The sequence below is a fragment of the Syngnathus scovelli genome, chromosome 5 (assembly GCF_024217435.2).
Source record: "Syngnathus scovelli strain Florida chromosome 5, RoL_Ssco_1.2, whole genome shotgun sequence".
Taxonomy (NCBI): Eukaryota; Metazoa; Chordata; class Actinopteri; order Syngnathiformes; family Syngnathidae; genus Syngnathus; species Syngnathus scovelli.
In genome coordinates this window covers 14,498,784-14,515,087 of record NC_090851.1, presented here as the reverse complement: position 1 = coordinate 14,515,087, position 16,304 = coordinate 14,498,784, and the positions used below count along the sequence as shown (strand labels likewise).

General features: G+C 41.8%; 1 protein-coding gene and 1 long non-coding RNA gene across 3 annotated transcripts in view; one reads left to right on the top strand and one right to left on the bottom strand.

Moving 5' to 3' along the window:
• The window catches only part of LOC137840309 (uncharacterized), a 112,946-nt gene extending 104,976 nt beyond the window's left edge, over positions 1-7,970 (top strand). Inside the window, exon 2 of the long non-coding RNA XR_011086865.1 lies at positions 6,944-7,970. This is a non-coding gene — a long non-coding RNA (uncharacterized lncRNA). The remainder of the gene's footprint in view (positions 1-6,943) is intronic.
• sorcs3a (sortilin related VPS10 domain containing receptor 3a) overlaps positions 1-16,304 on the bottom strand; it is a 357,551-nt gene that overhangs the window by 86,879 nt on the left and 254,368 nt on the right. For both annotated transcript variants that reach the window (XM_049721519.2, XM_049721518.2), the window contains exon 9: positions 11,343-11,522. In XM_049721519.2, the coding sequence (XP_049577476.1) occupies positions 11,343-11,522 (180 nt within the window). The remainder of the gene's footprint in view (positions 1-11,342; positions 11,523-16,304) is intronic.

The window sequence follows — 16,304 nt, the reverse complement described above, 5'->3', positions numbered from 1 at the left end:
TTGATGCACAGGATGAAGTAAAGGAGACCTTCTATGCTGACCTTGACACCATCCTATCCAAAGTCCCCAAGAAGGACAAGATAATCCTACTTGGAGACTTCAATGCCTGAGTGGGACGAAACCATCATCTATGGAGAGGCACGCTGGGAAGAGAAGGGGTTGGAAACATCAACTCAAATGGCACACTACTGCTGACAACGTGCTCAGAACACAACCTGGTCATCATCAACACACTTTTCGTCAAAAGAATACATTCAAAACATCATGGATACATCCTTGCAATAAACTATGGCACCTTATTGACTATGTCATTGTCCGCACCAAAGACCGTTGTGACGTGCTTAACACCAGAGCAATGACCAGTGCAGATGATTGTTGGACTGACCACCGCCTCAATCGCTCCATCATGTCTGTCCGCTTAATGCGGAAAAGAAGGATGCAGAAAAGACAGAGCTTAACATCGAACGGCTGGGTGATACCACCTACCAACAACAGCTCCAGGCGGCTCTCAGTGCGGGCCTGCCCAAGCAGCAAAAGCATCCTTAGTCAGAAAAAGCGGAAACATCAGGACTGGTACGATGAAAATGACATTGAAATCCAACAGCTCATAGACATCAAGCGGCAAACTTTTATAACCTGGCAAAATGACATCAATTGCAAGGTTAAAAGAGCAGCCTATGCCAAGGCATAGGCGGCTGTCCAATCAATGGTTAGGAAGTTGAAGAACTTTTGGTGGACGAGGAAGGCTCTGGAGATCCAGCAGCTTGCTGACTCTGGAGACACCAGACGATTCGTCGAAGCCACAAGAGCGATATACGGTCCCAGCTACCGTTCCACTAAACCCCCTTTGCTCCAAGGATGGCTCACGTTGACAAAATAAAAGGAAGCAATAACAAACAGGTGGAAAGAACATTTCGAGGATTGTCTGAATAGGGACACCACTCCGGAGATAGAGGCTCTTAAAAAACTCCCTCAACAGCCCATAATTGAGAAGATGGGAGAACCACCCAGCCGGGAAGAGGTGCAGGATGCAATTAGGAAGATGAAGACCAACAAGCCGGCCGGCCCTGATGGCATCCCAGCAGAAGTCCTGAAGGAAGGCGGACCCGATCTCCTCAGACACATCCATGCACTGCTTCTCAAAATATGGAAACAACAGAAAATCCCTGCACAACTTAGGGATGCCCTAGTTGTCCCCATCTCTAATAAGGGAGACAAGGCAGACTGCGGGAACTACCGTGGCATTTCTATTCTGTCCACCACAGGCAAAGCCCTAGCTCGGGTTTTGGCCAACAGACTCACACCGCTGGCAGAAAACATCTTTCCCAAGTCTCAAAGTGGTTTCTGCCCAAACAGAAGCACCACAGACATGATTTTCATTGCTCGTCAACTTCAAGGAAAATGCAGGGTACAGAATTTACCACTATACATGGCCTTCATAGACCTCACCAAAGCCTTCGACTCTGTGAACCGTCAAGCACTCTGGCTGGTTCTGGCAAAGATTGGCTACCCAAAGAAGTACATCCAGGTACTGAGACTGCTTCATGACAACATGTCAGCTACAGTCCTCAGTGGCAGTGGAGATGAAACAGAACCCTTCGGGGTTGACACAGGAGTGAAACAGGGATCTGTCATTGCGCCAACACTGTTCTCCATCTTCATTTCTGTTATCCTCCATCTCACGGGCAATCATCTTCCGCATGGAGTCCAAATTATGTACAGAACTGACAGGGAACTTTTTAACATCAACCAATTCAGGGCCAAAGGTCGAACCATCACCATATCCATCATGGAGCTGCAATATGCGGACGACAACGCTCTTGTAGCCCTCTCAGAAGATGGCCTACAGTGCACACTTGTTGCCTTCACGAGAGCATACAAACAGCTTGGTCTAGCCATCAACATAAAAAACACCCAAATTCTCCATCAGTCACTGTTAGGGTTTTCCAGGTTATCTTTATCGTAGGATTATGTTGGAATGTAACCTGTAATAATTACCCTCGCCTGTCCTGTCAACAAAAGTAGTAGAACAAAGTGCTAAGATCTTTTGAACTGATTGACTAGCTGCAGAGGAAACAAGTTGTTTTGTTTACACAACATCGTGAAGGACCCCCTGCTGTGCTTTGTCAGCCAGGGGCTTCGGCCATTTGTCTACTCTGACCCCCACTCTTACCCCCACTCTGCTTCTCTCAATAAAAATGGCCCTGCAAGAGGCCTGAGTCAGACCTCCATTTCGATCATCGCTGCACGCACAGCGACGAATGGACTCTCCACCTGCAGGTGTCCAAAAGGACTTACTTGTCTCCTGTGTGGTTCTTGCAAAATAAGTTGGAGTGAGCAAATCTCTAACATTTTGGTGCCGAAACCCGGGATCCTCATACCCACCATCTGACCGGCGAAGGAGGACGTGCTGCATTGTCGACAAGCCAGCGTCCATTAGGAGGACCTGGAAAAGAAAGTCCTGGGAAGAGAATTCTTCGCTGGGCCAGCATCTTAGGTCTGCCTTCGTCTGACAGAGGTGGATTGACGGGATCCGGCGGTGCAACGAACCAGGGGACAAGTAAGTTAAAGCGCTAAAGATACGGCTTTGGTTTGTCCGAGCTATGAGATTCGGCTTTGGTTTGTCCGAGCTATGAGATACGGCTTTGGTTTGTCCGAGCTATGAGATTCGGCTTTGGTTTGTCCGAGCTATGAGATTCGGCTTTGGTTTGTCCGAGCTATGAGATTCGGCTTTGGTTTGTCCGAGCTATGAGATTTGGCTTTGGTTTATCCGAGCTATGAGATACGGCTTTGGTTTGTCCGAGCCATGAGGCCTAAAAAAGCGCTGGAGTTAGTGTGATTGAGTGTGTGACTGGTAGGATAAATTGACTAAGAAGCAGTTCTAGCGTTGATCCATGGCAATAAAACAGGCTAGTAATTTGTTGAAAGGTCAATTTAAACCTGCATTGAGGATCCTAAAAGAAAAAAAAAATTGAAAAAAAAATTGTAAAACCTTAAACTACTAAAATTAAGATGGGAAATAAGAACGGTAAATCTCTTGCTCTGCTCTTCTTTAAAACAAGAAGTTCATGGCAAGTAGATTTCTTAATTGTATGCAATACATGCTGAAGTGGAAGAAAATGTATGGAGTACAAGGAAATTTGAAATGTGGAAGAAGTGGTAGAAGTGCTAGAGTGTGGTTGAAAGCTTCACAGGAAAGAAGAGAACAAATCCAAAAGACAAAAGATAGAAAGTTGAAAAGTGATGAGGCCGCCATTCAATTGAGATTTGAAAAAGAATTCTGGGTACATAGTGGCATCCCATTCAATGATACAGCTGAGAGTGCTTATCAACAACAGCTTATAAATGCGCTCCTCACTAATTTCCGCCCTGAAATAGGCAACTGGGTGAGGAAACATTTGGTGGAAGTGGATGTTGCAAGTGTGACAACAACTATGCAATGGGCCAGACATGCTGAAAAAGTGATCAAAAAAGGCAAAAGTTCTGATGTATTTCATCTAGATGATGATAATGATCTAAATGAAGATACAACGATCTTCTTCCAAAGTTCCCAAAGGGGCAGAGGGAGAGTTAGATACCAACAAGGTCGCAAGCCACCATTCAGATCAAAACCCCTATCAGATTCAGACAACTGTTGGAACTGTGGGAGACGAGGACACTATGCAAGAGTGTGTCGTTTTGCAAAACAATATCAATCAAAGGGTGGAGGAAGGAGCAGAGGAAAAGCCTCATTTTTAGCATGACAAGCTTCCTCCTCTTTGACCGCTTATGCTCATACAGAGAAAGAAAGAATAGATGCCCATATGACAGCAAAACATGTCATTGTCAGATTATTAGAATTTTTTTTTTAGATTATTAGAAGTCCTGTCCATCCAAGAAGTATGACAATGCTGTTTGTATGCCCAAATTACAAATGACTAGAGCTCAAATTGTGTTACACTGAAGTTAAAATATACAAATCAAGTGGTAAAGAAATGCAACTTGCTTCTAGAAGATAAATAAATAAAATTAGAATGTGCTGTCCTCATGTGCATGGGAGGGACCAGCTCATGATCGACCACAGGAAATGGCCAGCCTGTGACGAATCATTGGTGCTGGGAACTACCTTTTGCGTGCGAGAGCTGTGCATGTGTGTGCGTATATGTTAAAATGATGAACATTGGCTAAAGTTTTAGTATAAAAAAAAATTGCTAGACTGTTGTCTATTCAATTTACACCGCAGAACAGAAACAATTTTGACAGATAAAAATGAAAGAAAAAGAGAGAAATCTGTTTGCGAGCAGAAACTAATCCACACTAGTGCATGTTAGTGTCAAGCCCTCATGAAAAATTCGGGGTTAACAAAACAACAGAACATGCTTTCAGGAATTGGAAGAAGCTAAATTGTGAATTTAAGATTTTGCAATGCTACATTTAATAGGAATAATTGATTGGTTGTGTTATAAGATTATACAAAATTCTAAATGCAAGCTAAATCTGAGAGATTGAGTTCTTCAAATTTAAAAACAAAGAAAAAATTCAGATTAATTTGCCAGTTGTTTGTTTTAGTTAAGTTTTTTTTAAATTGGTGGATTGTTATACCAGGAAACCTGAGTCGAAAATGATATATGAATGTTGTGTGGTGAGCTTGGATGAATTGGGACCAATGTGATAGAAAGACTCCTTTTTGGAGACTGCGTGTGAGATGCAAATGAACATTGATGAATGATAGCCTGAATGAAAAGAAATTACAGGTTGAATGGTTGAAGTCGTTGGCGACTACTATAGAAAATTAGTAGAGCGACTTTGATGAAAGAGTGATTTTGAGCAGGTTGAATGTTAGAAAGAAACACCTAGCTTTTGGATTGATAATTAACTAGAGAAAAAAAACTGGAGAACCAGTAACACATGCAGAAGATGTGTGAACTGGGAAATTGAGAAGCGTTTTGGAAAGAAAGTCAAATTAAATGATGATGGAATCGTATGTAGTAAAGAACGCATTCTCCCAAAAAGTTTGTCAAGGTGTGAGGCATGGGCGTTGCCAAGCCTCAAAAGGAGGGAGTGAGTAGGACAGATAGTGGAAGATAGTAATAATACAACACTTTATGACAATGAATTTTCGAATACATTTGGTGTTATATTGTGGTAATTTTTTTGTTCTGGTGTAGATAGGTTAGCAACACGAGAGATTTAGAGGTTCAAAAGAAAGACAGTTAAAAGAAAACATTTTTGATTTGGACAATTGCAGGCTAACAGGAACATGAGAACGATAAGAACTACGAGGTGGGATCCAATTTCATTGGGGAGATTGAGAATTCACAGCACCATACTCTAAGTCACATTTTTGAGCAAGCATGACAATAACATGTGAGAGGTTAAGACATACAGATCAGGGCTTGATGTGGAAAGCAGACCTCGATGAGTTGATTTTCAATAATGATACTGAAGACAACATACTGTCCGATTAAATTGGAACTATAGATAAAATGTAGCTCAAAAATAGGATAAGTTGCAGGATTTACGATATAAAAACGAGACCGCTGTTATTAGAAGAATTTGAAGTTTGGTAAACAAACATTACCAGCAAATTGATGGAAGCAGCTACATTTGGAAATAGTCTTACAAGTTTGATGTCCCAGCCTGTCATTCTCAGTGTCAGAGTCCCTGAAACCCAATCCGAGACTTCGCCTGCAGCCGTGAACAACCACAAAATGGTGCCTGGCTCTGAAGCACCTTTGACCTTTGGCGAAGGACAAGAAAAGACTGCTGTTGTGCTTGGAGGAGGACAAGTACACTCCGGAGGACAGACAACATCCTCGGGGACGAGAAAAGACAGTGAAAAGCGGAGGAACTCACAATGATGAAAATTGACTCATTTGAACAATGGACTCATTCAAGAGTGATGGATGGGGTCGCTCTGAAGCAACAACAAAAGAACACCAACTTGATAGGGTGAAGTGCGGCAAAAAGATATGGACTTGGAGTGTCCGACAACCAAATCGCACTCCTTGCTACGGCGTTCCCAAATTTGGTGAAGCTTGGTTCAAAGTGGAAGGGAGGTTCATTGTGCACTGAGTTTGACAGAACTGAGGAGATTTGATAAATAAATAAATAAAAATTTGAAAAATACGTAGGGCTACAGATTATAATCAGAGATTGAACGGATTTGGATAAAACAAATAGGCTAAAACGGTAGGAAACAAGAGCAAGATCTTATATTTTGGCTCATCAAGCTTAAGACGTAGAGGTCGAGTTATATAAATTTTAGAACAGGACATTTGGCAGTCAGGAGGAAGCGAGGTTGCTCAATGTACCTACTCAATACAATAGTAAGGGTTTTTATACCACAGTGGATGTTGGATGGTCAGAAAGTTAGGTACGTTCAATTTTTGACATTCACACAATCATGCATAGGAGTCACAAGGCAACAGTTAACAAGACAATGACTGCAATAGGGGCCACCTACGACTGCACCGACATGGAAAAGTAGAAGTGAGAGAGCAGAGTATGGGATTATATGCTAAAACGTCTGCTATACAGTTACCAATAGGAGATTCTATCAAGAGAAGCTACATGAGAGATGGATTAGAATCTCTTTGTCTGCGTGGGTGCGTGTGTGTGTGTGTGTGTGTGCGTGCAGGTGTGTGTGTGTGTGTGTGTTCACACCCTGTGTGGGTGCGAGTGTGTGAGGAGAAAGAAGGCATGGATAAGACAATCTCTTTTACACCAGGAGGCAATACATGGGAACGCCCCTGTCATAAATAGTCTTTGGTTAAAGGGAATCATTAGGAAGTGTTCAAACTCTTCCCGCAAACACTCCTATTTGCCAGTTAAATGGGCACTACAATTGACTACGAGAGTTGCAAACAACAGATGAAGAGCAGTCCTTGGCAGATTATATGATCAGGACGCTCAAACTGTGTCAAAGACAAATTTACTGCCGCTTGATCTTTCCTCCTCACAGGTCGACAACCCCATCAATCCAGGAGACTGGGTCTACATCGAGGTCATCAAAGGAAGGAACTGGGCCAGCCACGACGGGAGGGACCATTCCAAGTCTTGCTGACTACACATGTTGCACCCAAGGTTGCAGGACCCACAAATGCATTAACGACGACTGCTCTCCAGGAGGAAACTGGATGGGAGCTTTGGACATCACCGCTGTGTGCCAGGATGAGAGAGCCGTTTTCAAGGTGTAAGGGCTCTACTACCAACATGGCTGCACCATCGGACGGGACCTACTTCATTCAGAAGTTCAGAGGCACTGCCTCACCTGCATCCTATGAGTGCACGTGCCTGTTCAGTACGGATCATGGTTTTGTGGTCACAGGAGTTGTCCGATGCTGCCTGCCAACTGGACACGAGTGTGTGCGCCGGTGTGTGTGACAGACCTCACCTACAGACTAGAACATCATCAGCTGACGAAAACACGAGCACATATACAAACTTCTTAGACATGACGGATGTGATGACGATAATGAAGCGTGGATTGCGTAGATGCTGTTCTGTTGAGCATGTTTTGTTTTTATTTTTACTATTCTTCTTTCTTCATTATACATATATATATGTTTTTTTCTTACTTGTCTTTGTTGTTTGGGGTGACATAATCATATGATAAAACAGGAGGGAGATGTTAGGGTTTTCCAGGTTATCTTTATCGTAGGATTATGTTGGAATGTAACCTGTGATAATTACCCTCGCCTGTCCTGTCAACAAAAGTAGTAGAACAAAGTGCTAAGATCTTTTGAACTGATTGACTAGCTGCAGAGGAAACAAGTTGTTTTGTTTACACAACATCGTGAAGGACCCCCTGCTGTGCTTTGATCAGCCAGGGGCTTCGGCCATTTGTCTACTCTGACCCCCACTCTCACCCCCACTCTGTTTCTCTCAATAAAAATGGTCCTGCAAGAGGCCTGAGTCAGACCTCCATTTCGATCATCGCTGCACGCACAGCGACGAATGGACTCTCCACCTGCAGGTGTCCAAAAGGACTTACTTGTCTCCTGTGTGGTTCTTGCAAAATAAGTTGGAGTGAGCAAATCTCTAACAGTCACCACCAAACAGTACTCCTGTCCCATCCCCAAACATCTCCATCGCCAACAACAGACTGGAAAATGTGGACCACTTCCCATATCTGGGCAGCCTCCTATCATCAAAAGCCAACATTGATGAAGAGTTACACCACCGCCTCAGCTGTGCCAGTGGGGCTTTCTCAAGGCTAAGGAAGAGAGTCTTTGAGAACCGTGACCTTCTGGCGAGGACCAAAATCCTGGTCTACAAAGCTGTCATGCTGCCCAGTCTTCTGTATGGGTCAGAGGCCTGGACCGCATACAGCAGGCACTTAAAAGCACTGGAGACATACCATCAGAGATGCCTCCGAAAAATCCTCAGGATCAGTTGGGAGGATCGACGCACTAACGCCAGCGTCCTGAAGGAGGCTGATATACCCACCATCACCACCACCATCACTCAACACCAGCTCAGATGGACTGGTCATCTTGTCCGCATGCCTGATCTCCACCTTCCAAAACAAGTTCTCTACTCCCAGCTTGTTGAAGGAAAACGTGTCCCAGGAGGCCAGAAGATGAAGTATAAGGATAACATCAAAACAAACATCAAAAGGTTCCAAATAGACCTTAAAACTTGGGCAGATATGGCAAAAAAATAGGTTGGCATGGAGAAACCTTGTCCGTGAGGGTGCTGCACTTTATAACGACGACCTCCACCATACTGCAGAAGACAAGTGCAGACTCAGAAAGGAGAGAGCATCCACCAAACAGGCCCAACTTAAACCCACCACCACCACTACTTCCACCTGCCTACACTGCACAAGAACAATCAGGTCCAGGATCGGCCTTCATCTGAAGACCCACAAGGACCAATACAGTCATACTCGACTACGAGTGACCGCTGATGATGATGATGATGGTGCGTGCGTGCGTGCGTGCGAGCGAGCGGCCGAGTGAGTGAGTGAGTGAGTGAGTGAGTGAGTGAGTGAGTGAGTGAGTGAGTGAGTGAGTGAGTGAGTGAGTGAGTGAGTGAGTGAGTGAGTGAGTGAGTGAGTGAGTGAGTGAGTGAGTGAGTGAGAGAGAGCGTGGGAGGGATCATCAAATTCTCAGACACTGCCATCGCAGGCTTGCAGTTCTTCTTACTTTTGGCAGGAACTTTAGAGTTCCTTGTTGCAGGATGAACCGTTGCAAACATTCTTTTATCCCAACATCTATTAAGATCATGAAAGTACTGTATGTACTAGGTTAGTGTGTACTGTACTTATATTGTTCATTTATTTTGGGACTGTGTTTTTTTTAAATCACCCTTGATGTGAGTGTTACTTCTTTCTCGTATAATGTGTGTCGCTTGGTGTATATAGTACGTATATGATGCTGCTGATTATAAACTGCAGGACCAGCGGAGGGTCCACGATAAATTCCCCCTTTGGGGACAATAAAGCAGTGATCCCTCGCTATTTCGCAGTTTGTCTTCCGCGGCCTCAGTGCATCACGGGTTTTTAATATTAAATACTGTGGATATTTCGGTGCATCGCGGATTTTTGTGGTGTCACTTGAAACGCGAGGCTTTGTCTGCCTCTGTGACTTTACAGCACACTATTGGCCGGTAGAGGAGACAAGACCAATGGGAACATGTTGATCTGTATTATTGACGCTGATTGGCTTAGAGCTGTAAGAGCAGTTCTAACCACGCTTTATGTCAGCTTCCCGCAGTCCCGCGACGTATCAACTCTTCCACCTCCTTCGCGTCAGCAGAATCAGTAGCATCTCTGATTTGTGCTCTAATTTTATTAGCACGCGCAGATCCCCATATGCTGGCCAGCATGGTGAGAGTAGAGCGGAGTTGTGACACGTTTAGAGTAGTTTTTTTGTGATTTTATGAGTCTTAGTGAAGCCCTACAGACTGTTTCTAAAAGTCAGTTTAACTTTGAAACGTTTGAAGTGTTTAAAAATGCAATAAAATGTTTAAAAATATAAATATGAAAGTGCGGATACCATACAAATAATCATTCCATCGCGAGGGAACTTGGAACCATCCATCCATTTTCTATACCGCTTGTCCCCACGGTGGTCGCGGGCGATTTTGGGATGTGGGAGGAAACCAGAGTACCCGGGGACAAAACGCAAACTACACAATGGGATGGCTGGAGGTGGATTCGAACCGACACCCTCCTAACCGTGAGGCAGACGTGCTAACCAGTGCCCCACCGAGCCACCCGTCTTGGAACCAATTATCAGCAATAAACAGTGGGAATGGGAAGTAGTTGACCTCGAGTCGGTGAAGAGAATATTTTCAAGACCTCAATTGCACTGTCACGCCGTACCATGAATATGCAGAGTTAGCGATTAAAGAGGCAGGCTTTCCTATCGCTGAAGTCATTGTAGTGGTTAAAAAGCTACTTGGTTCCCGGGTCCCAAGGGTGGATGATATATGTCGATTTCCTCAGCCTGGCTGTTGTGGGCCTCTGCTCATTAACATGCCTCTGCAACATTGGACATTGGGGACAGTGCCTCTGGGTTGGCGTATTGGGTGGTTGTTAAGTATGAAGCAGCTGGGATGAAAATCACCACCTCCAAATTTGACACCAAGGTCTTCAGTTCGAAAATAGTCGACTGCTCTTTCCAGGATCAGATTCTGCCCCAAATGGGTGTTCACGTATCTAGGGGAGGATGGAGATTACAAGATTACATGCATCTGAAGGGTGTCCAGGCTCTCCCTTAAAGATAGGGTGAGAAGTGTCATCCGTGAGGGACTCAAATTCTAGCCACTGCTCCTCCACATTGAGATGAGGTGGGCTTGGGAATCTCGTTAGGATGCCTCCTGGACACTTCCCAGGTGAGGTGTTCTGGGCACATCCCACTGAGAGGAGGGCTAGGGGTGACCCAGAACATGCTGGTGAGACTATGTTTCCCAGCTTGCCTGGAAACCTCTTGGAATTCCCTTGAGGGAACTGGACAAAAGGGTTTGGGAAACGTAAGTCTGGGCTTCCCTGCTAAAGCTGCTCTCCCGCGAGCTGACCCTGATGGATGGATGGATGGATGGATGGATGGATGGATGGATGGATGGATGGATGGATGGATGGATGGATGGATGGATGGATGGATGGATGGATGGATGGATGGATGGATGGATGGATGGATGGATGGATGGATGTTTCAGTCCAGAGGTAGTTGAGCAACCGCAAAAGTAAATGGTTAAATTGCAGGTGTGTACTCTTCCCTTAATTCAAATTCATGTGCAAATGGTTTAGGATAGGTCTCAGATTGCAGTATGAAAATAATAGAACATGTGACTTCCCGTTCAATCGATGACAAGTTTTTTTACATTAACGACCAATTTCAATAGGAGCCTACCTGATACAAATCCAGCATCTGGTTCCCTCCTATGCCTTTAGTTGTCTTGACATTTTCCATGGCCAAGGTGAAGTAGATGCCTCTCGTGTCAGACAGGTAGAGGTTATAGGTGTCATTCTGGTTCCACTCTTGCACTGCTGCAAATACCTGCTTTTCATCTGTGCTGACAATGTGTAAATCCTGACAGGGAGCAGCGAGAGAAATTAAAAGGATTCATGACCAGACAGCGAGACGAGTGAGATTAGAGAAGGCTGACCCTGTGGGAGTGGTCATGAGATCAATGACATACTGTGAATATACTAGATGGTTAATGACAAATTGCACAGTGTACTGTACCTTTAGCTGTACAGCAGCTTGTGATACCATAATAAATCTAACTTTCAAAGAACACCAGTCTAAATACGCAATTCAGTGATCCCTCGCTACTTCGCGGTTCGTTTATCGCAGCTTCACTGCATCGTGGATTTTTTACAGCCAATACAAAAAAAGTTGTTATAAAAAAAGTTCTAAAAACGTATTTGCAGTGTTGTACTTTGTTATAAAAGAGGTTGTTTTAATAAAATACTTCTGAAAACATGGTACCGTATTGGCCTGAATATAAGATGATGTTTTTTGCATTGAAATAAGACTGAAAAAGTGGGGATCATCTTTACATTTGGGGTCTATGCATTATACCCTTTCACTTGTGCGCAGCAGTAAGTTAAAGGTTGCTGGTATCGACGGAGTATGTTGTTGTGATCGTGTGCGTCTTTGACACAAAGTGAGTATATACATTTCATTGTTACTACTGTCCACTGTTGTGTCCGATCACGGTTTGCTTCATGTGTGTGCTGGTTGATTGACAGCTCCGGCGCGCTCCTTTAAGTTTGCCTCGCATCGTACGAGCAGAATACACGCATGACTACAGCCGTTACGCAACGGCACGGCGACTAACGATCGCCAGCAAATGTATTTTATTGCCTCGATGACTTATGTTTGGTGTGTTGCCGAGAGTATTTCATTTATGGTTATTTAGTGTAACAGAACTGTTACTCGCAGTTAGTTATGTAATGTGTGTCGTCTACTAGTGTTGTGTGACATCAGAAGTTGAGCGTTGACTGACGTGCTGTATTTCTGTCTGTTGCTGAACCACGCACACACACACACCACACACAAACACACACATGAAAACACACACACACACACACACACACACACACACACACACACACACACACACACACACACACACACACTCTTCACATGCTTCATACAATAATCACACACACAAGAATCACATTCACACCCAAAGACTCACCCATGTACACTACACACACCTGCTCTCACATCCTTACGATCAAACGTGTGCCTAAACCCTTTTGCCAGTTTGCCTGTATGCCCCTATGAGCCACAGTGCCTGTTACTTTTTTGCCAATAATTTAGTAAAGCAATCAAAATTGAACCACGTCTTCCCTCCTGTGTTCTGACCGACACCCAGAGGCGAAAAGAACATAACCATCCGAGTCAACCCCCTATACAGTCCTCAGGCTCCCCAACAATAGCAATTTGCATTATTTTATTGTTTTTCCTTATTCAGATTCACATCTACATATGTTACACACACACCCACACATGTATAATATTAATATTTTCAATATTTATACAATATTTTCTGTATGTTATTTATTATTATTAATGTATTATTTAAATATTTGGAACTATTATTTAATGTTCTAATAATACTATATGCACTTCAATGGTTTCATATACATTTCATATACATATAAATACATCATATACATTGACACAAAAAAATTACAGATGAGAGGGTGACCCTACTTCGCGGATTTCACTTATCGCGGGGTGGTTTTGGAACCAATTTCCCGCGATAAACGAGGCATTCCTGTACTGTAGTTTGAAATAAGCATCGGCGGCAATGAGTAAATTTACATGTAGTCACCTATTTTACTTGTTCTTTTATCACAAACAAATTATTTAGGTTTCATTACCTGACATGTTTCGGCTATTACTTCCGCCTTCATCACAGTATCACCGGTGTGGTTGTCACCACACCAGTGGTTGTCACCACACCAGTGACACGCTGATGAAGTTTGTTTGTTTTGTTTGTTTTTGTTTATTTCGAACATTTAAAGAAAAACAAGAAAAGAAAGTAAAAAATACTGAAAATAATAACTCCATAGTACAATAGAAAAGAAAGAAAAGAAAAAAAGACATTGCGTTATATATTTTCACTTTATCATAAAATCTTATTTGTTCAAAAGGGAGTAGAAGGAAGCCTAGGCTTATCTAGCTCTACCCCTTGTAACCACATGTTTGCTTGATTCCGTCAAGATTTATCCATTTTCATATATGTTAAAGATATACATATACATACATACACATATACACGTACATATACATACATTATATATATATGTATATATGTATATATATATATATATATATATATATATATATATATATATATATATATATATATATATATATATATATACATACATATATACATGCATGTACACATACATACATACACACATACATATACACATACATACTACACACATATATACATATACACACACATATACACACACATACATACATACATATATATATTATACATACACACACTTATACATACATACACCTCCTTTAGATAAATACAAAAGCAGTTTAAACACCTCACAGCATGTTACGGTATCCCATCAGTATTTTGCCTTTATAAATTTTTTTAAACTGAGGTAAAGTACTACAATTCTTTAGTTCGTCACTGCTGGTGTTCCATAATTCCACACCTTTAGCTGTTATACAATGCAACTTTAAAATTGTTCTCACCAAATCTCTTTTAAACATAAGTGTTCCTCTTAAATAATAGGTACTTTCCCTCCACTCAAACAACCTCTAGATACTGTTTGGTAATTGATTATTTTTTATTTTTGTATTTTGTTTATTTTGAGTTGGATGGTTTTAAAATCGACTAGATCATTGTATTTCAGTGCATTCAGTTTTACAAAAAGAGGGCTAGATGGTTCTCTGTAATCAACATTATTTACAAGTCGTATTGCTTTTTTTTGTAGAATGTCGATTGGATCTGTGTTTGTTTTGTATGTGTTGCCCCACACCTCCACACAGTACATAATGTATGGGAGTATGAAGGAGCAGTACAAGGAATATAATGACGTTTGGTTTATAAGATCTTTTACTTTATACAATACTGCCAGTGATTTTGAGATCTTTGATTTGATATACATTATATGTGGTTTCCAACTTAATTTTTATCTATTAGCACTCCAAGAAATTTTACTTCATTCACTCTTTCTATTTCTATATTATTTATTGTAAGAATTTTGTCTGTGTTTGTCCAAATATAATATACCTTGTTTTACTTAAATTCAATGTAAGTTTATTTGTGTCAAACCAACTCTGTAATTTTTCCATTTCAATACCCACAGTATCCAGTAGTTGGTCCAGGTCATCCCCATTGCAGAGCAGATTCGTGTCATCTGCAAAAACTACGGCCTTGAGTAACCTGGAGACCTTGCACATATCATTAACATACAAAATAAATAACAAGGGGCCTAATATTGAGCCCTGAGGAACCCCACACTTTACCTGCTTTAGTTTTGATTTGAAGTCCATTAATTGCACATATTGATTCCTGTTTGATAAATAACCAAGTGAGTGGCATACCTTGTATGCCATATCTCTCAAGTTTTGGTAACAGTATTTCATAATTTACAGTATCAAAAGCTTTCTTAAGATCCAAGAAGACACCTACAGCATATCGTTTATTTTCAATAGCTGTTGTTATTTCAGCTACGAAATCTAACAAAGCCATTGTGGTGGTTCTATTTTTCCGAAATCCATACTGTCGGTCGCACAGATTATTTTGTTTTGTGATGAAATCATCAAGCCTTTTATAAAATATTTTTTCTAGTATTTTGGAGAATTGTGGGGGTAAAGATATTGGCCTGTAATTTGAGAATATGTGTTTGTCCCCAGCTTTATATATCGGAATAATTTTAGCTATTTTCATTTCACTCGGAAAAACACCATTTGTCAGGGATTGGTTGCAAATATGTGTTAGGGGTTTCACCACACTTTCAATAATATTTTTAACAAGTGACATATCTATCCCATTACAATCAGTTGACTTTTTACCTTTAAATCCTCTAACAATTTCTATTATTTCCGTCTCATCCGTTCCCCTTAGAACCATACTTTTGGCTATGGGTACATCCTTAATTAGGTCACTTGTACTCCCTTTTTTTGGTACTTCTTCCGCCAAAGTAGGCCCTATACCAACATAGTAATCATTAAACTCCTCTGCAATCATTGCAAGTTCATTTATAGTTATATTGTTACTGTTTACAAAGTAAGAAGGATATCCTGGCTTTCCAGTTCTGTTTTTAATAATTTCATTTAACACTTTCCATGTTATTATTGTATTACTCGTGTTTTCCTCCAGTTTTTTGCTATAGTAGTTCCTTTTACTGTTTCTCATTATTTTGATCAATTTGTTTTTATAGGTCTTATATTTTAATTCAGCTTCTTTTGTTCTTATCTTTAGGAAATCTTTGTATAACAAGCGTTTAAGATTCCTTTTGTCAGCCATGGTTTTTCCACTGAATTGTGTTTGAAGTCGGAAGTGATAGCTGAAACATGTCAGATAATGAAACCTAAATACAGTGGAGCCTCGGTTTTCGAACGTCCCGGTTCTCGAACAAATTGGTATTCGAACGAAAAATTCGAGATTTTTTTGCTTCGGATGTCGGACGAAATACGGCTGTTGAACCTCGCGAGATGAGCCGAGAGGACCCGCATGCCAACTGACTCCGTTCGTTATTACGTTCTCGTTACTCTGAGGATTGCATCAACTCTAATCATGCCTCCAAAGGAAGCAAGTGGGAGCAGTAAAGCCATCCTAAAACACAAAGACGCTCCTAAAGCAATGCGACAATG